Source organism: Dreissena polymorpha, chromosome 7 (assembly GCF_020536995.1).
Source record: "Dreissena polymorpha isolate Duluth1 chromosome 7, UMN_Dpol_1.0, whole genome shotgun sequence".
Taxonomy (NCBI): Eukaryota; Metazoa; Mollusca; class Bivalvia; order Myida; family Dreissenidae; genus Dreissena; species Dreissena polymorpha.
In genome coordinates, this window is record NC_068361.1 from 67,729,695 (window position 1) to 67,756,339 (window position 26,645).

At 35.2% G+C, this 26,645-nt stretch overlaps 1 protein-coding gene across 1 annotated transcript in view; it reads right to left on the reverse strand.

Annotated features, from left to right (window-relative positions):
• LOC127839791 (uncharacterized) overlaps positions 1-26,645 on the reverse strand; it is a 173,090-nt gene that overhangs the window by 135,059 nt on the left and 11,386 nt on the right. The window contains 1 exon segment of the mRNA XM_052368178.1: positions 25,061-25,241. Within this exon segment, the coding sequence (XP_052224138.1) occupies positions 25,061-25,241 (181 nt within the window).

Sequence of the window (26,645 nt, forward strand, 5' to 3'; positions counted from 1 at the left end):
ATGTTTGACAATTTTAATTTAACAGGACTATCAAGCATAAATAATCATGGTTTTAATAACCATTGAAAATCCATGTTTGACCGTAGTACTGGGGCAGCAATGAACCATTGAAGTCTATAAAGTACATTTGACCTACGGTAACTTACAGAACAATGAAACATTAATCATAATCATCATGGCAAATAACAGCTAATGGAATAATGGAATAAAAAGTTCCATTTAGAAAACTTAGGTGAACGTCATTGTAAGAATGGAAATCCAATGGTTCAAAAACAATTATCCATTAAGCACATTGGCTAAAATGTTAACGATAAAAACTAATCTGCTTAATGTGTGATTGCGATGAAAGCACTAAAGACGTGATCACATGCAAAATCTAAGTGCAGAAAGGAGATTGAATTCCCATGAAAATGCCTGAAACAGTCCATCCTTGCCACCAAGCCATAAGGCATTGTTAAATCTAACACTGAGGAAGTAAACATTTACAAAATTAATGTAAGTGCAATAAGGAGATTGAATTCATATTAAATGGTCAAAGTGTGTACTGATGCACTATAAAATCATATACATACGTCAATTTTCTTGGAATGCATGGAAAACATAATCAGTATTCTGACTGATAAATAACTTTCCCTAATACTTATTTGAAAGCTATAATGGTTGTTTCCTTAGAATGTTGCTAGTAAAGCCTTCTTATTATTGAGAATTATGATATATAATTTGCATGATTGTAGGTGGATAGATGAATGTGACCTCTTAATACCACCAGGAAACAAAATAGTCAACATCTCATGTTTCATGCCCTTCAGGCCTAAACCTTCTACCTGGTTACCTCAAAATTATTGCATACCAAGTAGCCATCATATTTAATTGTTGGAAATAAAGTGTTCTCAAAATAGTCCATTATTCTGGCTGTTACACAGACTGGCAGAAGGACAGGTGTGAAAATACATCCCCAATTCTTAGAATGGAAGAAATAATCACCAAAACTGAAATTCCAAGCTTAAATTATAACAAGAGCTGTCAGAGGACAGCGCGCTCGACTATTCGAGTGGTTGACAGTATAACATAAGCCAGCATGGAGAGGAAGGGGTGGGGGGTATAATGTGGGTGTGTGATCATTTAATAGATGATCTTTCAAAAATAAGATAAAAAAAAATTGGAGGGGGGGGGTTGGGGGGGGGGGGCATGGGGGATGGTTTGTGTGGAGTGCATTGTGGTATGTAAGGTAAGTGTAGTTTTGTCAAACTTTAACATAGATTTATCAATAATATGCATATTCTAAGTATAAAAGGGGCCATAATTATGTCAAAGTGCTTGATACAGTTGTCTGCTCTTGTTTATAGGTTGGGGTCATGTTGGTAAACAAGTATGCAAAATATGAAAGCAATATGTCAAGGGACACAGGAAATATTTGGGGTAGTACGCAAACTTTAACATAGATTTATCAATAATATGCATATTCTAAGTATAAAAGTGGCAATAATTCTGTCAAAATGCTTGATACAGTTGTCTGCTCTTGTTTATAGGTTGAGGTCATGATTGTTAACAAGTATGCAAAATATGGAAGCAATATGTCAAGGGACACAGGAAATATTTGGGGTATTACGCAAACTTTAACATAGATTTATCAATAATAATGCATATTCTAAGTATAAAAGGGGCCATAATTCTGTCAAAATGCTTGATACAGTTGTCTGCTCTTGTTTATAGGTTGGGGTCATGATGGTAAATAAGTATGCAAAATATGAAAGCAATATGTCAAAGGACAAGAAAATATTTTGGGTAGTACGCAAACTTTAACATTTGCACGCAAACGGACACGGCAACGCCGACGCCGGGGTGAGTAGGATAGCTCCACTTTATATATTTCATATATAATAGTTGAGCTAAAAATTATAATTTAACACATCAATTGGGTATGTTTAATGTAAAGAAAATATAGAATGTTCGTTCCATTGAAAGCATTATGACTTTTTCTGAGTACATGTGCCCAAATAGTATCAGTATTCATTATTCTTTCCTTTAATTAAACTTCTTGAGCTGCAAAGAACTTTGGATTGCTTGTTCAATTTTTGCAATTTTTGATGATATTTTTAAAACAGGTGATGATGTGCGTACATGGAAGTAGAAAGACTGTAAATTGCCTGTTTACTGGCAACATGACTCTTTTCTAGATGTGGTAACACAATCATGCCTACCCTGGGGGGAGCACTGAAGATGGAAGACAGACGTCAGACTGCGTCATCAGGAAGTCATTATTGTTCCATTACAATTCTGCCACGAATTCACAAAGGTAACGTATTGTACAATAATTTCCGCCTTTTTTCCCTTCTTTATAAAATTCTCATAATTGGCACATTACCAGTCAAGGAAAAATTACAAAATTCCCAATTGGCGTCTGAAAAATTCCCAATTGGCGTCTGAAAAATTCCCAAAAGGAAGGAAAGTTGCCTTAATTTCATTCCAAAAGTGCATTATCTAAAAGTGAACAAACATAATTAGCACTTAAACTGAACATTCAAGCAAAAAAGCATGTAAAAGAAGATTAAGATGGGTTTGTGCAATAGAGTACCAAGCAATTAAAATGACAAATAATTCCCAATCTGAAGATTTCACAACTAGAAGTTTTCAATTTAATTTTTTTGCATGATTTTTTTCCGTTTTGAGGCTGTACAGGTACTTCTCCCAATTGGACAAAATAAAATGCTGTAGTTTTAAATTTTGTGTTTCCCCTTTTATTAACAACATTGTTTCCTCATGAATTAAAAAAAGCCTGAACAAATGTGCCTATCCAAACCTTAACATCTGAAAATGTGCTAATTAATTATCTTATCTCATGAGGGGAATGATAAGAAAATGGACCATTTGCATCATGCAGCTAGCATAGCTCCAGAACAGCCTGAGCTATTGCAGGGTCTGGTAATGGCCCTATTCCTCTACGAAAACAAGCCTATGATTCGCTACGATTATCACATTTATTGAATCATGAAGACTCGTGACAGTCGACAATTCAGTTACGACACTGGTACGATTGAGTTACAATGAATCGTGGGGTTTGGTTTAAGTCTTGCGAATAAGGTCGCCACTTCACTACTACTGCGACTGTACTACCAACAATGCAGATCAGTCATGACTATGACCTCAACGAACGCACCCATGAATTAGGCGCCAATATCTTAGCGGGCTCGCAACTCACTCGGGAGAACTCGTGAGCGTCTTGATCTAAATTGCGAGAATCATAGCGGGCTCGCAACTCACTCAGTGTTGAACTCGTGAGAGTCTTGACAAAGTCGTAGCTGATTTGTAGACAGAGCACATGATCACCGATTTCCCGATTGAGTCACGAATTACCTACGTTTCTATTACGACGCCCAATAACGCACTATGACGCTGTTACGAGTCAACTGCGATTAAATTCAGTCTTGGAGATCCTGGCCAAATTTTAAACACATTTAAAATCTGGACACGATTTTTCGGGAGCTTACGAGTTGCAGGAATCCCTTACGACCGGCCCACGGCTAGCTACGAATGAGTTAGGACCTTCGCTAATTGAGCTACGAATGTCCCCGACCTCAAAATATTGGAAATCAGGACAAATCGTGGGGAATCGAATCGTAGTGGAATACCCGTATGAGGGACCCTGTCTGATAATGAGACCATAAATCCTTGCATGGCATAGCAATTTTGCAGCCTGGTTTGGAGCTACATTGGCTGCATGGGCTTAGCCCATTTTGCACGCCACAGCTCTCATGATGTTTGTTATGGTTCTCTGAGTAAATGAATTACAATAAATGTGAAGCTCTAAATTTTGATGTAGAATTTCTCCATTTAGGTCAGGGTTAATGTATTCCAGCAAAAAGTATTATGCAAATATTTAACACTGAGGTTTTCAACAGATATCAAATTTAATCCTTGATTCACACAAATTATCAGGTTCTAAGTTTTATCTCTTCTAGCAACCATCAGTGCTTAGAGAAGAATTATAAAGCAAGAAGTGCCTCAAAGCCCCTATAATTTGCTCTTTTTTTTCTATATATTTGCTTTGAATGGTTGAAATAATACTCATTTTGAGCCATCCATTTTAATTATTTTATTTGATTTTATCATTTGCAATCGTAACGCTTACAGTTTCTTTTTTTCTCATTTTTCTTTCAAATTAAACAATTAACAAAAAAAAATATTCTTCATGTCATGTTGTTCTTTCCTCTGGCTTGTGAAAAGGGAGTGGAAAAAATAACGTCCCTTCAAATGACCTGAAGCTGTTAGTTTTTCTTAGAAATCTCCATCTTTTTCACTGATGACGCAATAGCAATTAGCGAGGAAGGCACCTCTGATTCATAGTAGACAGCCAGTCTCAATAAATGCGAGATTACAAGATAAAGAATACTATCAAGTGAAACATGACGTCAGTCAAATGACAAAGCAAAATAATGTGTTAATGTCATGACACTGTCAACGTACAAGAAGCCAAAACTTCTTAAGGACAAACTTTGAAATTCTGTTTCTAAGAACTGTCGGTTTATCTATGGTTTAACAAATCAACATGACAATATCCATATGCAAATTAAGATAATACGCGCATTCAAAAAAAAAAGTTCTATATTTGTCTGAGCAATACAAGTTCTATGCTCAGCTAACTGAAACCAATCCCAAAAAATGGATTTAAAGTATAAATATTATGCTACACAAAAAAAGGTTAATTTTTAACAACATAATAAGAATGTAAACAATTGTTTCAAAAATAACATCAAAAATTGCAAGAATTTATCAAGTAATGCAAAGGTCTATGAAGCCCAAGAAGGAATAATGAAAACTGATGCTATTTTGGGACTTATAGGAAATTTCTTGGCTTCCTCAGAGAATTCCATCTTTTTTTCACAGAAGTTATCTCTCACCAAACATCCCCTGAGAGCTATGTTTTACAATAAAACTGCAGCACTTGGATGTTTAAGCAATAACAAGAGCTTTGTTACAGACATGACGAATACCCCCACATGCCGCATTGACACAGAATATTTTGCATGTTGTCATCATAAAAAACAGCGGACACAATGCTCAATGTTTAAAATGCACTAAGTGATCCCGTGACCTGGTTTTTGACCCTGCATGGCCCATGTTCGAACTTGACCTACACATCATCTAGATACAACAACTGACCAAGTTTGGTGAAGATCAAATGAAAACTACTTGAATTAGAGAGCGGAAACCATGCTGAATTTTTAAAACGCACTAAGTGACCCAGTGACCTAGTTTTAGACCCTGCATGACCCATGTTCGAACTTGGCCTAAACATCATCTAGATACAACTTTTGACCAAGTGTGGTGAAGATCGGATGAAAACTAGTTGAATTAGAGAACGGACACCATGCTCAATGTTTAAAACGCACTAAGTGACCCTGTGAACTAATTTTTGACCTGCCATGACCGATGTTCGAACTTGGCCTAGACATCATCTAGATACAACTTCTGACCAAGTTTGGTGAAGCTCTGATGAAAACTACTTGAATTATTGAATTAGAGAGCGGACAACATGCTAAATGTTTAAAACACACTAAGTGACCCCGTGACCTAGTTTTTTACCTGGCAAGGCCCATGTTAGAACTTGACCTAGACATCATCTAGATACAGCTTCTGACCAAGTTTGGTGAAGATTGGATGAAAACTATTGAATTAGAGAGCGGACAATATGGTGATGTTTAAAACGCACTAAGTGACCCTGTGACCTAGTTTTTGACCCGGCATGGCCCATATTCAAACTTGACTTAGACATCATCTAGATACAGCTTCTGACCACGTTTGGTGAAGATTGGATGAAAACTACTAGAAATAGAGAGCGGACACTTAATACGAACCGACCAACCGACCAACCAACAAGCTCCCTCCTATATACCCCCATAAACTTTGTTTGTGGGGGTATAATTACTTCTTTTTACAGTCTGACTGTTCTTGAAAAATACTGACTGTTTAAAAGTGTATTACTTAATGCCCTAATTGAGTTATTAGCCTATTTATTATCCTAATTATTTGACGACTGGTTGAATAACACTAGTTCCATTTCCTATAGGGTCCCGTTATGAAACTGCCAAAACAGTTTTCTCGTATTTTCTATATATCAAATTTTGCAAGACCAGTATCGTTGTAAAGATAAATATGTCCATGTTTAGAAAATGCAGTAAAAAAAATAAATGATCTTGCAACTTCTAAGAAAGTAAAATTTGCCCAGAGGCGAGTACCCTCGAAAACAGAATTTCGGAAGTTTCAGAAGAGTTATTAGCTTACCTTGCAATGCCATAATGGAGTTATAAGCTTACCTTGCAATGCCATAATTAAGTTATAAGCTTACCTTGCAATGTCATAATTGAGTTATAAGCTTACATTGCAATGCCATAATTGAGTTATTAGCTTAACTTACAATGTGATAATTGAGCTATTAGCTTACATTGCAATGCAAATAATTGAGTTATTAGCTTATCTTGCAATGACATAATTGAGTTATTGGCTTACATTGCAATGTGATAATAGAGTTATTAGCTTACCTTGCAATGTGATAATTGAGTTATAAGCTTACCTTGCAATGTGATAATTGAGTTATTAGCTTACCTTGCAATGCCATAATTGAATTAATAGCTTACCTTGCTATGCCATAAGTGAGTTATTAGCTTACCTTGCAATGCCATAATTGAGTAATTAGCTTAACTTGCAATGACATAATTGAGTTATTAGCTTACATTGCACTGCAAATAATTGAGTTATTAGCTTATCTTGCAATGACATAATTGAGTTATTAGCTTACCTTGCAATGATATAATTGAGTTATTAGCTTACCTTGCAATGATATAATTGAGTTATTAGCTTAACTTGCAATGACATAATTGAGTTATTAGCTTACATTGCACTGCAAATAATTGAGTTATTAGCTTATCTTGCAATGACATAATTGAGTTATTAGCTTACATTGCAATGATATAATTGAGTTATTAGCTTACCTTGCAATGCCATAATTGAGTTATTAGCCTACTTTGCAACTCATAATGGGCTCTAAAGCCTACTTGCAATGTAAGAATAAGAGTTATTTGCATACATATTAAATTTGCAAGCCATAATGGAATGATTAGCCTACTTGGCAATGTCAAAATGGAGTTTAAAGCCTACTTTTAACATACTTTGCAATGCCATAATGGAGTTATTATCTTACCTTGCAATGCCATAATGGAGATATTAGCTTACTGGTACCTTGCAATGCCATAATGGAGTAATTAGCTTACTTTGTGGAAACAAAATCACATATTTAGGCCATCACTAGTCAATACTAAAACAAGAATCTGGATGTAAAAGTTTACTTAATTTATTGAGCACACAGATGAATGAAGTACAGTTAAAGGTATTTACAAGCAGGCAGACAATTGGCAAACAGATAGCCTTATGTGTATATGATGTTTCATGACCATATCTTACATACTTTTTGAGCTATTTTAAAGTAAGCAAAGGTACATCAAAGTATCTTAAGTACATTTCATGCTTATTGCATGATCCAGTTTTGAGGACATAGCAATAGATAGACAAAGGCAAATCAATAGGACCAGTTCTCTCTTCTTTTAAAGTAGGCTTAAAGCACATTTACTTAGTCTACAAATGTACATAACCATAAGAATGTGTCTGATTAATGGAAAAGACGATTTCAAAGACAAGAAAGACCTATCAAATATGTGTCTGAGTCAGGAAAAAAATTGTATTATGTAATCACAGAAACCGCATTGTGATCTAAACAAGTATCTTCAACAAATTGACAATCTTCCAAGCCTTGTTAAATTTCTTATCATTTTAAAGATGCTTGGGGAGTTATTCGCTTTAACCATAATAATTTTTTTATTCTAAATCTGATTATTTTCACAAACTAACAGTTGTCTGAATTTTATTCTCAAAATTAGTTGCTATAGTTAATTAATGATTGCTTTGAATTGAGGAAAATATTGTTTTAAACAAAATCGAATTTGTCAAAAATCAAAAGGACAACCTACAAAGAAAAACTTACACTAGCCCTGACTACATGCATAAAAATCCATTGTTTACAAACAGAAATCACACTGACCTTATTAAATCCTGCAGTCTTCCAATGCAGAGCAATTAACTAATACAACAAATAACAATTCTCTATTAGAAAATAAGTCAAGAAAATATTGTCACACACAAAAAAACTGAATGTTTCAGATCGGATGGTTATCAGATTATCTACAAATGTTCTTAGAAAACAATTCTGTGTCACACTGACTTTTACTAATCCATTGTACTATGGAGTCATTCATCCTGCAAATACAAACAACACTGTCACATGCTGCGTAATGGTGTCGCAGACGATAGTTTCCTCTGTTCTTGTTTCACGAGAATAAGCGGAGCGTATTGATTTCTCAGACGTAACTAGGCTAGTTGGAAACGAGTGAAGTAACCAGAGAATTGCATGTGCTGATAGCTCTATCTATTATCCAGGTTCGTTTATGTCACATCATCAGTAACTACAGGATTACGGTATTATGGCTAGAGGTATTGTGGTACTATGGCTAGAGGTATTGTGGTATTATGGATAGAGGTATTGTGGTATTGTGGCTAGAGGTATTGCAGTATTATGGCTAGAGGTATTGTGGTATTATGGCTAGAGGTATTGTGGTATTATGGCAAGGGGTATTGATGTATTATGGCTAGAGGTATTGTGGTAAAATGGTTAGATGTATTGTGGTATTATGGTTAGAGGTATTGTGGTATTATGGTTAGAGGTATTGTGGCATTATTGCTAGAGGTATTGCATTGTTATGTCTAAAGGAATTGCAGTATTATTGCTAGAAGTATTGCTGTATTATGGCTAGAGGTATTGCTGTATTATTGCAAGGGGTATTGCGGTAATATGGCTAGAGGTATTGTGGTATTATGGCTAAAGGTATTTCGGTAATATGGCTAAAGGTATTGCAGAATTATGGCTAGAGGTATTGCTGTATTATGGCTAAAGGAATTGCGGTATTATGACTAAAGGTATTACAGTATTATGGCTAGAAGTATTGTGGTAATATGGCTAGAGATATTGCTGTATTATTGCAAGAGGTGTTGCTGTATTATCATTATGGCTAGAGGTATTGCTGTATTATTGCAAGAGGTATTGCAGTAATACTGCTAGAGGTATTGCGATAATATGACTAGAGGTATTGCAGTATTATGGCTAGAGGTATTGCTGTATTATGGCTAGAGGAACAGAACATTTATTCATAAAACTTAAACAATTCCAGTTCATCGTTATATATACAAAACTGACAATATAAAAACAACAAGACTTTAACCAAGCAATATAGTCCTATACCGGCTCCACCATTGTCAGAAATTCCACCATTGTCAGAATTTTTTTTTTTATTTGTTGCCATAGCAACCAGAATTTTTGACGTAGGTACAAAATGAAATGAAGTGCATAATGTCCATATTGCCATCTATCCATGTTTCAAGTTTCATGAAAAAATATTAAGAACTTTTAAAGTTATCGCAGGATCCAGAAAAGTGGGACTGACAGACAGACAGAGCGCAAACCATAAGTCCCCTCATAGTCATGCGAAAGTTACCAAAAATAGTAAATAATAAGGTGTTAAAAATGCACAAAGGCCATTATATTACTCAATGTTTACATTCAATGCATCAGTTCTCATTTTAAAAGCATATGTACAATATGTGGCAAGGTTATTTAGGACTTTGGTTTTAGTATTTGTTAACATAAGAATAAATTTATGCAAACTAGGTCAGTTATAATAGAATTTGTCAATATACATCTAGAGGTAATTGCAGTATTATGTCTATAGGTATAGCAGTATTATGGCCAGAAGTATTGCAGTAATATGGCTAGAGGTATTGCAGTAATATGGCTAGAGGTATTACAGTTATATGGCTAGAGGTATTTCAGTAATATGGCTAGAGGTATTTCAGTAATATGGCTAGAGGTATTTCAGTATTATGTCTATAGGTATCATGGTATTATGGCTAAAGGTATTGCATCATTATGGCTAGAGGTTTTGCTGTATTATGGCTAGAGCAGGGATCATATTTTTTTCGGTTTTGTGGGTCCTAGACCGATTGGGGTCATGAAAGACCAATTAAAAATCCGAAACAGTCGGTCCAATTCTGTTTGCTAAAATTCCCATTTCATGAAATCGATTACACAGTGCACATGCTAACACACCCTAATGACATTGTTATCTCACTTAGGTGTGATAAACCATTCGCTGCAATCTCTAAACCGGTCAGGACCGGTTTATTGCACGTCAGACCAAGAACAAAAAACTTGTGAACAGCTGATTAAAGACGCATCCAAAATTAATTAGGGTGGTCGAAAATTTTGCTCTAGGCCTGTGATGAACATATCAATCGATTATCGGTGTCATTGTGTGTCTATTAATAGTTATCATTGTTATAGCGGTTTCTCTGTTTTGTCTGCTAAGGTGACTGCGCGCACTGGTTTAATTATAATCGGTCTTTGATGTTAATTGACATGCATGTGATACAAAACAATATGTTGCGATTGTGATGTATTGTTATCACTGTAAACTGTAATAAATTTAATAATATCTGAGATAGAAGTAAAAAACGATTCTAACACGGCACGTGAAAACTTTCATATAAACAAGGAAGAAAGTTGTCCATGGGTTATTCTGCAATAATTATGGGTGGACCTTGTACACTGAAAGCACGCGCTGTAACTAAACAAAACATGCCGATACATTTTCCACCAGCATAATAATCTGGTAATATAATTATGAATGAAAGTCGCGGATCTGATCGACAGAACAGCTGAAAGTTATTTTTATGGGCGGAACTTCACATAAAAAAGTACACAAGAAAAATAATATATATTGTATAAATCTTTAGTAAAAATTGTGTTAGAATTGAAATAATTTGTGTACTTTATAGTTTGTTGTTGAATAACCCACGACCGGAAAATTAGATGCGTGGTTTCAAATCACTCGTGCTGCGCATCTAAACTATCAGCCGTGGGTTATTTGAATACAAACTACGACACAAATTATTTCTTAATTATTTGGTTTTGTTATTGTCAGAAGCCAACCTACGCACAGACATTTGTTTGGTTCAGTGCATGTTTGTAAGCTATTATCGAGTCGACAAAGATTTAAAACATCGGTATAGACTTACACAGATTAATAATATTGACAATGAAAAAAAGTCTGATAAAACAGCACACGAAACAACAATGAAATAGCAAATGATAAAACCAGTTGAGAAAACTGGCAAAATCAATGGTATATATTTTAACGTAGTTTGTCATGATTTTGGACATAAATTTTCGCATACTTTTTCCCCATTTATATCCAGACCGATTGAGGTTGTGGGAAAATATGACCCCTGGGCTAGAGGAATTGCATTATTATGGCTAAAGGTATTCCAGTATTACGGCAAGAAGTATTACAGTATTATGGCTAGAAGTATTGCCGTATTATAGCTAGAGGTATTGCAAAATTATGGCTACAGGTATTGCGTTATTATGGCTAGAGGTATTGAGGCATTATAGCTACAGGTATTGTAGTATTATGGCTAGATTTATTTCAGTATCATGGCTAGAAGAATGAATTGGCATATAATGGCTAGAGGCATTGTGGTATTATGGCTAGAGGCATTACAGTATTATGGCTGAAGGTATTGTGGTATTATGGCTAGAGGTATTGCATTATTATGGTTAAAGGTATTGCAGTATTATAGCAAGAGACATTGCTGTATTATGGCTAGAAGTATTGAGTATTATGGCTACAGGTATTGTGTTATTATGGCTACAGGTATTGTGTTATTATGGCTAGAGGTATTGGGGTATTATGGCTAGATTTATTTCTGTATTATTGCTAGAAGAATTGGCAAATAATGGTTAGAGGAATTGTGGTATAATGGCTAGAGGTATTGCAGTATTATGGCTGAAGATATTGTGGTATTATGGCTAGAGGAATTGTGGTATAATGGCTAGAGGTATATTGCAGTATTATGGCTAGAGGTATTGTGGAATTATGGCTAAAGGTATAGCAGTATTATGGCTAAAGGTATTGCAGTATTATGGCAAGAGGTATCATGGTATTATGGCTAAAGGTATTGCAGTATTATAGCTAGAGCTATTGCAGTATTATGGCTAGAGGTATTGTGGTATTGTGGTACTATGGTTTTACAGTTCAAGACATCAAGCAAGATGGATTACCTGATATGTTTACCTGATATATTTCTTGAAAATCATACAAACATGGCACTGGGTGTAATACATGTAGGCAAGTGTTGTCCCAGACACTTTCCACTTTATGAAATTTTTGGTAGAAAAGTCTCTTCTAACAAAAATTCAGCCTAGGTGGAAAGTGAAGCATTGTCCTTGAAAAGTGTCCGCGGACTAAACAGGCTTAATCTGGGAGGACACTTTACGTGTATAAATTGTTTTTCAAGAGTGCTGCTCACTTGTAGTATTTGGATAAGGATTTCATAAAGATGTACACCATTGTGGAGTGGACTTACTATTCTTGGTTTATAACATCTGCCACTTACAAATGAAGTCATTTTTTTCTATACAAAATGCGATAGACCTTAAGGTTTGCTTAAAGGAATGTTACATAGAAAATAGCAAATCATAACAGTTTGTGTGAAACAAGGAAATCATTTCAAATAAAAAGACATGAATTTGCATCTGGTTCATGCCCTACCATACCTATGTCATTTACAATTCACATGGGTAGACTGACCAATCTGTGTGCATTTTTTCTGTTAACATTCAAAACAATGTTGTTTTTTTTTTTAAATAACGGTTGAAAATATGATTTAAAACACCTTCAGACCATTTATTTACTATATCTGTTTATTTATGCCCAATATATATGAGCAACAATTTCTCACCAACCACATAGAATTCAATGCCAAAAAGTGTGACCTTTTAAGCAACCAAGAAAAATAAATTTCTATATAAGCATAAACTTTCATATATATTGACAAATGTAGCTCCACTCAATCGCTTTTCTATGGAAATGTGGAGAAAAGAAGGCCATTTATCGTAACATTAATGGTAACAGCTTGTTATAAACCCTACCAGTATTGTTTCCATATTTAAGAAAGACCTGATTTCTTCACCATATTAAAGTAACTTTCCTGAGGCGTATTTGCATTCAGGTTAACAGTGGCTTCAAATTTTGAAGTATATTTTAACAAGAAATACACACCAGAAACACATTTAAGACAAACGGTTGATGCTTTTACAACAAACACTTCCCAGGAAATACATCAAAGAGTAAGTTTTGATGGTTGATCAGGACATTTGAATACTTATGCTTATTTAACTACTAAAAGAATATTTGGGTAAACATTACTTCACAAATAAGCAAAAGATCAAGATAAAATCGCAGTTTGGCAGTTTTCCACTTACCTGTATAAATATGGTGGCTACAGAGTGAGGCAGAACTAGGTAAGAAGGCAACAACTGGAACTTTTCATGATAGAGATTGATCAATGACACTGTTTAAGATAATACCGGATTATAAACTTAATACATGAATTGAACCATACGAACACAGGCCAGCCCACTAACCAAGCTTCCACTATTTCTCTTTAAGAAACAGAAAAGACCACTGGGGGCCTCCTTATCCCATGTGACCAATAGTCAGTCCAACAAGTTCAACAGAAAAAGCTCAATGCTTGATGTTCTAAATTTTAACCCTTTGAGCGCTGGTTCCAGAATTTGAAGGCCTTTGCAAACAGTTTGGATCCAGATGAGACGCCACAAAACGTGGCGTCTCATCAGGATCCAAACTGTTTGCTATTCTGATAGTATTGTTTGAAAAAAAATCGAAGAAAATGCTAAATTTTAGAAATTTAGCAGACAACATTTTAGCAGACAACATTTTAGCAGACGACAAATTTCCCAGCATGCAAAGGGTTAATCGAGTGGAGTTCTGAGAAACTTGGGCTTCATGCATGTGTGCACAAGTATCGTCGAAGATAAGCCTGTGCAGTCCAAAAAGGCTTATATGGGACAATCTTCCCGCCTATACTGGATTTTCAGTTAGTAGAGACTTTCTATAAATGAAAATTGCAATTCACAGGGGACTGCATAGGCTAATGAGGAATGAAACTATATGTTGATAAATTAAGCCCCATCTTCCCACAGCACAGCTCAATTAATGCCATGAAGTCAGAAGTGGTTAATACTACCAGCCACTTAACAGTTCAATTGTTCATGGTAAAGATGTTTAAGTGAGTTCTTGTTTAACCCATTTCTGCCTAGTGTCTAGAAAAAAGGCCTTGGCAAACAGCGTACAACTAGATGATACGCTGCATGATGTGGCGTCTCATCTGGGTCTGCGATGTTTGCTTAAAGGAATTTCGCTAAGAAATATTCTAAATATAGAAACAAGAGGCCCATGAGAGCCTGAATCACTCTACTGGCTGGAATCAATAGGGCTCAAGCCCTTGATAGTATGAACAATCTGAGTAAGTTTTAAATAAACAGACCCAAAATGGGAAATTTATCGCAAAAACAAGAAGAAACGTAAAATTTAAACTTAAATGGCTCCTTTTCAACAATAATTTGGACAAATTTTCTTCACTCTCAATGGGGTTCTGGCCCTTGATGATATAAAACATTCGTTGAAGTTTCAAAAGGATAGAATTTTATGTGTAAACAAACAAGAAATGTGTTTGTCAGAAACACTATGTCCCCTTCTGCGCCGCTTTGAATTATTAATTTTTTTACCTTTGACCTTGAAGGATGACCTTGACCTTGACCTTTCACCACTCAAAATGTGCAGCTCCATGAGATACACATGCATGCCAAATATCAAGTTGCTATCTTCAATATTGCAAAAGTTATGGCAAAATGTTAAAGATTTTCTCTTTTTTTCTCAAATTCAAGGGGAGATGATTCTGGACTTATAACTCCGATATTGCTCATTTTCAATAGGATTTGACTCATCATTCAGATAAAGACACTGTGCAAGTTGGGAAATGATTGGATAAAAACTGTGGACTTTATTGCGTAAACAAGCCTTATTTCACAATTTTCTCCAATTCAAGGGGAGATAATTCAGGACTTTTTTTACTCTGATGTAACCCATTTTCAATAGGGTTCGAGTCCCCATTAATATAAAGACACTGAACCAGTTTGAAAAAAATCAGATAAAAACTGTGGACTTTATGGCGTAAACAAGAAAAAGTCTAATGCATGCACGCATAATTATTATTTTTACCTTTGACCTTGAAGGATGACCTTTACCTTGACCTTTCACCACTCAAAATGTGCAGCTCCGTGAGATACACATGCATACTAAATATGAAGTTGCTATCTTCAATATTGCAAAAGTTATGGCAAAACGTTAAAGATTTTCATTTTTTTCTCAAATTCAAGGGTAGATAATTCTGGACTTATAGCTCGGATATTGCTCATTTTCAATAGGGTTTGACTCATCATTCAGATAAAGACACTGTGCAAGTTGGGAAATGATTGGATGAAAACTGTGGATATCATTGCGTAAACAAGCCTTATTTCACAATTTTCTCAAATTCAAGCGGAGATCATTCTGGACTTTTTACTCTGATGTAACCTATTTTCAATAGGGTTCGAGTCCTCATTAATATTAAGATACTGAACAAGTTTGAAAAGAATCGGATGAAAACTGTGGACTTTATCGCGTAAACAAGAAAACGTCTAACGCAGTCACGCACGGGCGATGCCATGACATAAGCTCTTCAGGCCTTCGGCCAGTAGAGCTAATAAATATACTAGACATCCCTATAATTTTGGAAATAAATTGATCCAATTTAGAAGGATGGGAGAGTCTGCTAGGAACACTGTATTATGTGAATTGGGAATAAGACATCAATTTGGGAATAAATTGTGTTTTATCAAAAGTGCATAATATGCAGTTTTATATGTTGCATTTATCTAGTTTTACAAATTATAATTAAAACATATACTTGCATATATAATAGCATCATTTAAATTGATTTTACTTCAAAACTGGATTTTTAATTAATTAAAAAAAAAATCCTCATGAAATGAAACTGTGTCCATGCCGCGCATGGACACGGTTTAAAAATACACTTTAAATGATACAAATTCAATCACTGTTAATGAAAAATTCATGGAAAATTTCTTATTAAGCTTAAATTATAGATAATATATTACAAAAATATATGTAGATCATGAAATGAATAGTTTTGTTTGAGAAAATCACCAAAATGATGTCCATTCCCAGTTTGATGTCTTTTTCCCATTTCACATAATACAGTGTTTAGGCATAAATGGGTTAAGACATCACATTGTACTGTGTGAAAACTGTTTATAATGCAGCAACAATCTGTAACAATATTTGTTTAGTGACAGTTCAGTGATTGTGATGCAATCCAATTCAAAGAACTAGCCAATCACAATACAGCAGATCAACTTTATGTAATGATGTAAACACTGCCTTATATAATGATGTAAACAGTGTTTAGTGCTTTTTGTATTCGACAAATTTTTGTGAGCTTCCAAAAATCTTGCAAGCATTAAACAAATTAAACTGAATAAATATTAGTCTACTTTCAAGCCCTAAGAAGCTTTAAAACTGCGACCACTAAGAGAAGACTATGGCAGTTCACTTTATTCTTTGCCCGTTATATCACAGGACATTTGCACAATAATTATTGCACAGCTTTACAAAGGTTCCAACTAAGGACCTACCCCTTGCAATAAGCGCATGTTTTCACATGACAGAGCCTACTACACCATGAAGAATTATGATGGTTGGGCAACGTGACCCTTATGTGTTAAAAGTATTTTTTATCAATTTGAACAACGATACCATGTATATTTTACACTTCTTAAACCTAAATGACACATTTCTGAACTCGGCAAAGATATTTTTGAGACAAATGTTGGAAAGGGTTCATATGCAAAATGTGGATGACGAATCACAAATTACAATGTTCAGCAAACATGTTGTTCTCAAGATGGCGAAAAATATATGATCCATGAACCCAGACTTAAACATTGAATCTCTTTCTTACAATTCAAAAGCTCTTACAACCATAAACTGGGCAGCTGCACATTTCTCTCCTTAAAGTGACAGTTTTATGCTGTAACATATCTGAATTCAGAATTAATCCCACAACTCCTGGTACATGTATTACTTTTTTCAGCCAGTGTAGGCCAGTCTTTAAATATGTTTGTGCAGTCCTACTTTGTGCATCATTGTCAAAGCAAAAAAAGGTGTGTCCCATAGGCACCAAATGTAAAAGCACAGTAGCAAAGTTTGTTGTTCTTTGGGAGCACTTTCAAATTGTGTCTTTCTTTGGGCGAAAATATAATTTCGCTTGCAAAGTGTGTCTTTCTTTGGGCACAAATATCTAAGGACTTGGAACATTTTTCTAGTTTGGGTGCCGACAGTCAAAGAACTATAAACTTGTGTCCTTCTGTAAGTGCGGAATGTCAAAGCACTATACAAGTGTGTTTTTCTGTCGGTGCCAAATGTCAAAGCACTATTAAAGTATGTCCTTCTGTTGGTGTCAAATGTCAAAGCACTATTAAAGTATGTCCTTCTGTTGGGGTCAAATGTCAAAGCACTATTAAAGTATGTCCTTCTGTTGGTGTCAAATGTCAAAGCACTATTAAAGTATGTCCTTCTGTTGGTGTCAAATGTCAAAGCACTATTAAAGTATGTCCTTCTGTTGGTGTCAAATGTCAAAGCACTATTAAAGGGATCTTTTCACGCTTTGGTAAATTGACAAAATTGAAAAAAGTTGTTTCAGATTCGCAAATTTTCGTTTTAGTTATGATATTTGTGAAGAAACAGTAATACTGAACATTTACCATGGTCTAATATAGCCATTATATGCATCTTTTGACGATTTTAAAACCTAAAAATTATAAAGCGTTGCAACGCGAAACGATTGAATAATTTGGAGAGTTCTGTTTTTGTCGTCAAATTTTGTGAAACTACGAAGATTGCTTATATAAGGTATAAAATACGTCTAATATGTGTACTCGGCGGAATAGCTCAGTAGGCTAAGGCGTTTTTACTTCAGGACTCTGGCAGGACTCCAGGGGTCACTGGTTCGAAACCTGGACCGGGCAATGTTCTTTTCCTTTTTTAAATTTTATTCTTGATTTTTTACTGGAGCTGTTACGATCCAATGTTTATATTTATCGATATAAAGCATTTAATGAATAAGTTAAACAAGAAATATCTTTAAAAAAGATATACGGCGTTGATTGTGGTCGATGTTTATGAACGATCAAAAGTTATCTCTATGAGATAAAAAGTAGCGGATGCCTTTTTTCTGCGCAGTTGTTAGCTACATCATAAGCAAATCAATTACGGGGTGTTGCGCCAGATTTCGTGGCTTATTTTGCTTTATGTGATATTATTACTCAGATATCTATATTTACAGAATAGAAAAACACAAGAAACATGAAAATAAACGAGTGCATATAGGTCAGCCGGCAATACTCGAATCTTATTTAATTGCATAATTATAGTATAGCGAATTATTGTGGTCATGCTTAATAAACTGGTCTAAATGGATAAATATTTCTAATTAATTTTATCAAAATTGGTCCTTATCATGCAAATTTTGAAACCATATTAAAAATCGATGATTGACATACCACAATAATATCGCCGAATATCTTTATTTAGTATCTTTCTGATCAAAACAGACTTCAAGTGCACAAAGTTTACGAGACGGCGTTTATATAAAGATTTCTGCAACTGACCGCAAACTGACCTTGATACCTTGCGGATTGGAATGCAATGCATTACAGTCACTACGTTATTGTCAGTAAGACACAATGATCGCAACCCCTTTTGCGAACTCCGGTGATGAACTGTATATAAACTCTGACTTTCACAAAATGACCGCGTATTGACCCGAAACCTCGCGGGTTGAAATGCAATGCAAGTAAGTACTAAATATGACAACATAGCCTTTAGTTAAACGCTTTTGCGCTGGTAATTCTCTGAAAATAAAAGGTGAACGCACAAACTGTATTTATGTCGAAAATTGATTGTAAAACTGTTCTATCTATTGGGCCTTTTCATTAGAGATAAAATTGTTTCATGCAGTAAAACAGTGTTACAAAGACGCGGATATGTTTCCAATGTTCTGGTGTTATACTCAAATCAGCCAATGGAATAAATGAAGTGTATTCATTCGTACCTAGCCGCGGGAAATTTTATTTGAGTATTATTGGACACTTACAAAGGTCAAGTCAGGGTGAAAAGCTGGCTTATTCAGCTTACGCCGAAAAATGCCAAAATCTGTGAAAAGGCCCCTTTAAAGTATGTCCTTCTGTTGGTGTCAAATGTCAAAGCACTATTAAAGTATGTCCTTCTGTTGGTGTCAAATGTCAAAGCACTATTAAAGTATGTCCTTCTGTTGGTGTCAAATGTCAAAGCACTATTAAAGTATGTCCTTCTGTTGGTGTCAAATGTCAAAGCACAAGGATAGTGTGTTCTTTTTTGCGAAAAATATAAAAACAACTGCAAAGTGTGTGTTTTCTTTTTGCACCAAATGCATAAGAAAGTTTTTTCCTTATGTGGGTGCCAAATGTCAAAGAACTAGAAAAGTATGTCCTTCTGTGGATGCAAAATGTAAAAGCACTTTAAAAGATTGTCATTTTGGCACTGAATGTCAGTGCACTAGAAAAGTGTGTCCTTATGTTGATGGAAAATGTCGAAGTGTTTCAATAGTGTGTTCTTCTGTAGGTGCCAAATGTCTAGGCACATTGAAAGTGTCCTTCTATAGGTACCAAATATCAAAGCACTACAAAAGCGTGTCCTTCTATTGGTGCCAAATATTAAAACACCAGAAAACTGTCTTTCTGCTAGGTCCAAATATCAAATCACTAGAAAACTGTGTTCTTCTATGGGTGCCAAATATCAAAGCACTAGAAAACTGTTCTTCTATGGCTGCCAAATATCAAAGCACTAGAAAACTGTGTTCTTTTATGGGTGCCAAATATCAAATCACTAGAAAACTGTGTTCTACTATGGGTGCCAAATATTAAAGCACTAGAAAACTGTGTTCTTCTATGGGTGCCAAATATCAAATCACTAGAAAACTGTGTTCTTTTATGGGTGCCAAAAGAAAACTGTGTTCTTCTATGGGTGCCAAATATCAAAGCAATAGAAAAAAAGAAAAGTTTATCTTTCTGTGGGTGCCAAATATCAAAGCACTACAAATGTGTATCCTTCTGTGAATGTCAAATGTCAAAGTGTGTCTTTCAGGCACCAATTAGAAAAAGATGTCCGTCTGTGGCTGCTTAATGTCAAATAACTAGAAAAGTATATCTTTCTCTGTGTGCCAAATGTAAAAGAAATGAAAAACTTAAGTCCCAAATGTCAAATAACTAGAAAAGTGTGTCCTTCTTTAGGCAACAGTCAAAAAAAAAAAATAGATGGCAAGCATGTTCTATTTTGGATGCAAAATATCAAAGCAAATTAGTAAAAAATATTCCCTTGTTTCAACTATCACCTGGGCAGATTCCAAATATCCCAAAACTATGAAATTAGACAGACAGTAAAGATATTGAAACTCTGGAACCTTAACTTACAGTGCACTCTATACCTGCTTTACAAAAGCAGTTCATCTGCAACAAGAGCTGTCACCATAGGATGACTTATGCCCCCTATAAACGCTTGATAGAAGTTATGAGCTTTTTTCTAAACCTTAACGCAGATTTTGAAACCTAAATGCGGACCCTAAGTTCAAGGTCAAGGTCACAGGGGTCAAAATGTGTGTGCGTATGGAAAGGTCTTGTCCATATACACATGCATACCAAATATGAAGGTTATATCTCAAGGGACATAGAAGAAATGAGCATTTTTCGAAACCTAAACGCAGATTTTGAAACCTAAACGCGGACCCTAAGTTCAAGGTCAAGGTCACAGGGGTAAAAATGTTTGTGCCTTTGGAAAGGCCATGTCCATATACACATGCATACCAAATATGAAGGTTATATCTCAAGGGACATAGAAGTAATGAGCATTTTTTGAAACCTAAACTCAAGAGTTCGAAACCTAAACGCGGACCCTTAGTTCAAGGACAAGGTCACAAGGGTACACATTTTTGTGCGTATGGAAAGGCCTTGTCCATATACACTGCATACCAAATATGATTGTTATATCTCAAGGGACAATTTTTTATTAGAAGTTATGAGCATTTTTCGAAACCTAAACGCAAAGTGTGACGGACGGACAGACGGACAGTCCCATCACTTTATGCCCCCTTTTCTTCGAAAGGGGGCATAAAAATCAAATTCATTTAATCTGAAAAATTACCCTTTGAAATACTAAGTTCATATTAACAGTCAAGACATGTGTTCTCTCAACTGAGCAAACTGGCAAAAAATTGTTCACTTTAATAATCACAAGTGTATACCATCACGCTACAGAATTGTCATGGCAAACACAAAAGTTTCTTATTCAATATAATTATAGCTTGATTGGTTTTGTGGTTTGTATTAGCTTGTACTAGTTTGATCAAATCCCAGTAATGAAAGGAAGTAATTAATAACTGCTCAGTAATATAATGTTCCCATTACCTTGATTGAAATTATTGTCCCTAACGGATGATCAACCCATTTATGCCGTATAGCATCTAGAAAAAAGGACTTGGCAAACAGCGTAGACCCAGATGAGACGCCGCATGATGCATCGTCTCATCTGGGTCTGCGCTGTTTGCTTAAATGAATTTATGTAAGAAATATTCTAACTATAGAAATTAATATACTAGACATCCCTAAGGCCACGACTTTTTTTTTTTATTGTTTTACAAAAACTATTTTGAAAATGGTCCATCGGACGGTCGAGAAAAACAACAAAAACATCATTGGAAAAAAAAAGTTAATACTTATAACATCAGAACAAAGACGACATATCTTTTATAACCTTAACACATAGACAACAAATCAAATTATGCAAAGAAACACATCTATATCTTCAAAGGAAATGAGTGCAAAACGCACCTTTTGTAACATTAGGCAATTTTAATCACTCCATTACATTACATTAAAACAAAAAACTGTGCTTCATTTCCGTAATTCGATGAACACCACTACGCAATGCGATGCCCGTTGCATAAATCTTATATGAGATAAACTACTCACGATGTGTTTGTTCTTACTGGACTTATGAGATCGTCTAAAAAAATCGAGGTAGATCGATACCCGTGTCGTCGCGGTAATGTTTGTTTAAGTTGTTGTTGTCATGAAAAGTCGTTGATTTACAACGCAAAACGTCTTATTTGAACTGACGCGAATTAATTTAATAATATATTTCAACTTCGCTATTGCTTTATTTGGATAATTTAATCCAAAGTTTAATGTGAGCAAGTGTTTTTTTTTACTGGAATTGTAAGTCAGTAAGTCATCTAAAAATGTGCAGTCTGTGTGAATTGACAGTTTGACGTCATCAAAGGAAAGCCGCTTTCTGTCTGAAGCTATAAAGCGACAAATTTCTCGCCGACAAAATTGGCTTCCCTTGTCTAGCAATCATCATGCCAAACCAATCGTGTGTTTGTTTCTCAATGGCAATCCTCCAATTTAATAATAGCATGTGCATAGCTCCGCCTTCGAATCTTTTGTAGAGAACAGAGGTGGAGTTTAACGCTTAAGTGAGCTAGTGTTTTACGCAAGTTGAGTTCTGATTTGCCGAAATTACTCAGCCGTAAGTATTGAAACGACAAATACAGTTCCTAAATATGGTGGACGTGCTTACAAAAAACCTAAACACATATATCGTAAATAATGGCAAGGTTTTATTGGATTATTTATACTTATTATCAAATTGCAAGGTAATACTTTTTTATCTACTACAATCTAAGGGTTTGTTTAATATAATTAATATGGTAAACAATATAGTTGCGTCACAGACTTGGAAATAAACTTTGATGGGGTCGACATTTTACTGACGCTGATTTTCCTATTGTGTGTAATTTTTACCCAAAATAACTTTTGAGAAGTGCCCATAAATGGACTGGTACATAATGTGTCAAATTGAAAAATATCCAGATCTATGCAATATATGTGAACCAATCGTTGATTGTACTTACTTGATTTTATTCGCAACCGTACTCAAACCTGATTGTTGTTTTTTTCGTTTTGCTTGGTTTTTAGTGCGGTCGGGAATAAAACATATATAAAAAAGACGATTTTCCGATTATTATTTTTTTCCCATTTTTCCAAAAATTAGGGTCGGCGGTTTTGTAAACCAAGAAATATAAAAGTTGTGGCCTAATTTTGGAAATAAATTGATCCAATTTAGAAGGATGGGAGAGTTCACTAGGCATAAATGGGTAAAGTGTGGGCAATTATGGAGAGCCATATTTACTGATGTCCATGTGAACATTACTTTAACAAACTGTATTATCAGTTTTTCTGGTTTAACCCATTATCAATTAAATACGTATTTTAACGCATTTGTAGTCCCTTATAAAGTTTTATATACTTGAAGAAATTTCTTACAAGATTCAAGTTTTTAAGGCTTCATCTCTAAACCTTAAGTACTCATGAGCAGCAAACAGCATAAAACCTGAACAGACTGCAAGTTACTTTCACGCTGTTCTGTTTTTGTACTGTTTGCACATAGCCATTTTCACTTTGCTTCTGAGAGGGAAATGGTTAAATTCATGTTAAGTGTTGTTGAAACAGGGACATATGTGAGTGGAGCTAGCTCTCCATGTATCCACTGAAGTTATTTATATACAACCCAACGCAAATACCTTTATCTCAAGTCTAATGAAAGCACCTAATGTTTTAATTCAAGTCCAGTGCTTAAATTCTTCATGTAAATTTTTCAGAGTGAAGAACTTTTCACATCATACACTGATTTTTATGGAACAGAGCATATGTCGATAAGTCGATAAGCTAACAGACCTCTTTGACAGCAGGGACCTTGTTGTACTGAATCAAACAATATCCCCATATCAATAGAAAAGGAATATCCATAAAACAACCATAGAAATGGGCAGTCACAGATGTATGTTATTCATATAAAACTGACAATCATTTCTAGCTCTAAGATTGAAATTTCCATTAACTTGTTGCACAGATCTTATTTATTTTCACTTAACAGACATAATTGAATCCAGTCAGACAATGTCATTGTTTTACAACACAATCTGACCAAACACTTTTATTAACATGAATTATGTGCTGGCATCGTTTCTCATTATTATTGTACTTTTGGAAAACACAAGTTTGTAAACCTGGAGACTTTTTTAATAATCTCTCGTCAGTAACTCATAGACTGGTGCCCCCTCCCCCCCTCCCTTTACAATATCCTTGCAGTGTGTTTATTAGAGGTCAAATCATGCCATTCTTTTATACATAAAAAAATAAGAAAAATATATTAATTTTACTGCAAAACTCACTATTCAAACATTTCAGTCCTAGATTTACCATGCCACCCATGAACTTGCATTTACTATTTAAGGACAGCATTTATATGGCCATCTTTTTGATAAATTAAAAAAAGTTGTGGGATATGCTCCTTTGTTAAGGCAGGTTTTTTTTATAAGAGCATATACAATAAATAACGGAAGGTATATTTAAATGGTCTCCTGAGTGATACAACTTTCTGCTCCTCAGAATGAGACATGACAGCATGCATGAGGATACTACTGAAACCTCAAGGGCCAAACAAACAGTAGACCTAATCAGACAATGGCTGACCTCTGCTGGAAGAAACCCAGATAGCTTGAAGCCAACCTCATTACCAAAAATGGTCTCAATCCAATCTGTTAGAGGCTTTTTTTTTAATATCAGAAGTTGATAACAAGATTATAAGTTATTGCACTTAAACATTAACATGATTTTCAAAAGGGGCATAATTCTGCTAAATAGTAGGTAAGAGTAATGGAACTTGTTCAGTGACCCCACAAAATCAACCCTGAAACTATTTTTAAGTTTCACTAGAACACCAACTTAATATATTGTAGTGATATTAAACTTTCTGAAAACTATTTTTAAATTTTGATGCATATGTTTCATATAAGAGGTAAACCAATTGCAGCCACTTACAGTATCACAAACTGGTTTTGATTGTCGAGGTCGAGGGAGATGGCGGCTGCGCGCAGGTCGATATGAGAGTGAGGCTGGCGACGCTTGTGTACGTCCTCCTCCGTCTTATACAACTGCAGACGACACTCGCTCTCCTCCAGGATACACCACACCTTGCGACGTGACATCAGACGACCCAGTGCTGGCAAACATAGCACATACTGTGAAACCATTATATATCGTCAGGCATTATATTTCGTATATTTCGTCAGTCGACCGATTGACAAATTCAAGATCCTAACGAACAATTATGTCCCATATTTGAACAAATTAAGACTGAATTACCAAAGGCATGAGGCACTAAAATCCAACGTAATCCACGCATACATACTCTGTTAAGTATTCAAGATAAATCCGGTTTTGACATAAAAGGGTGAATATTACACAGTGTACTTAACCTACACGTGATATTGCTCTAAAACCCGAAAGCAGTACAGCTGTATCGACTGCGTTGACTTCGTTTAGGTAGAATTGTAATGATAAACGCTAATTGTTAACAACTTTATTACCCATTGTGTATTGTGTTTTTCAGTGTTGTTGCAAAAGATTATACAGCCTCCACGCACCGGATTGGATCCGGATCAAAGACAATAAACAAAATTAAAAGATGATGATGTATATACTTACAGTAACTTACCGTATACATTCTCTGCATTGATTACAAATAAATACAGAACATTTTGATTTGTGTTTGGTTGTTTGCGTTTAACTACAATACAGGTGTAAAAATAGCTTGTGCTTTGTTTTATGGGCTACCATTGGTTCTTACAATTAAATCTGAACTTTGCCCTATGAAACCGCTGTCCCATAATGCACTGTTAATTTTACACTTCCGAAAATTATTGTACTTTAAGTGATAAAATATTTACGATGCAAAACTCTTGAAACACTGGCCAAACACTCATTTTTACCAATAATCTTCACACCTTCTCTAATTTGCGCCGATAAAGGTAAGATTGTTATTAGTTTGGCCATGATATTAAATGAATAGGACCAATTGGCAACTGGCTTCACTGTTTCAAACCCGGGTTTCAAACACTTGTTAACGGTTATACGGTCCCACTAATCTGCTAATCAATATAATGATACACTAATGGGGGAAAATTCCTGATAACCTGATAACAAAAGACTAGTATATTGACATGTGACAAACAGGCCCCACCTCCTGCAAGTGACTCTCAAGTGTCCTCCCTCTTTCCACACTATGATTTTTCGCAATCGCGATATATTTCGGACAAACAAATCGGATATTGACTGAAGCATTTTTTGTTCAAAGTCAGGAATTTGCAAATTTAAGTGCTGACAAAAATAAATGATTTCACAGTAATATACACAGGATACACCACACCTTGCGACGTGACATCAGATGACCCAGTGCTGGCAAAAAAAATTAAGTAATAATTATTTCTTTAAGCTTGATTGCATCAAAAGCCAAGGCCTATGGCATGCTCTCAAGTCCATTTCCTGGGTAGAACCAGTTCTAGGTGTTCTAGGGAAATATCTAAAGAACGCTCTCACGGTGGAGATCGAACTCAGACCTAGGCAG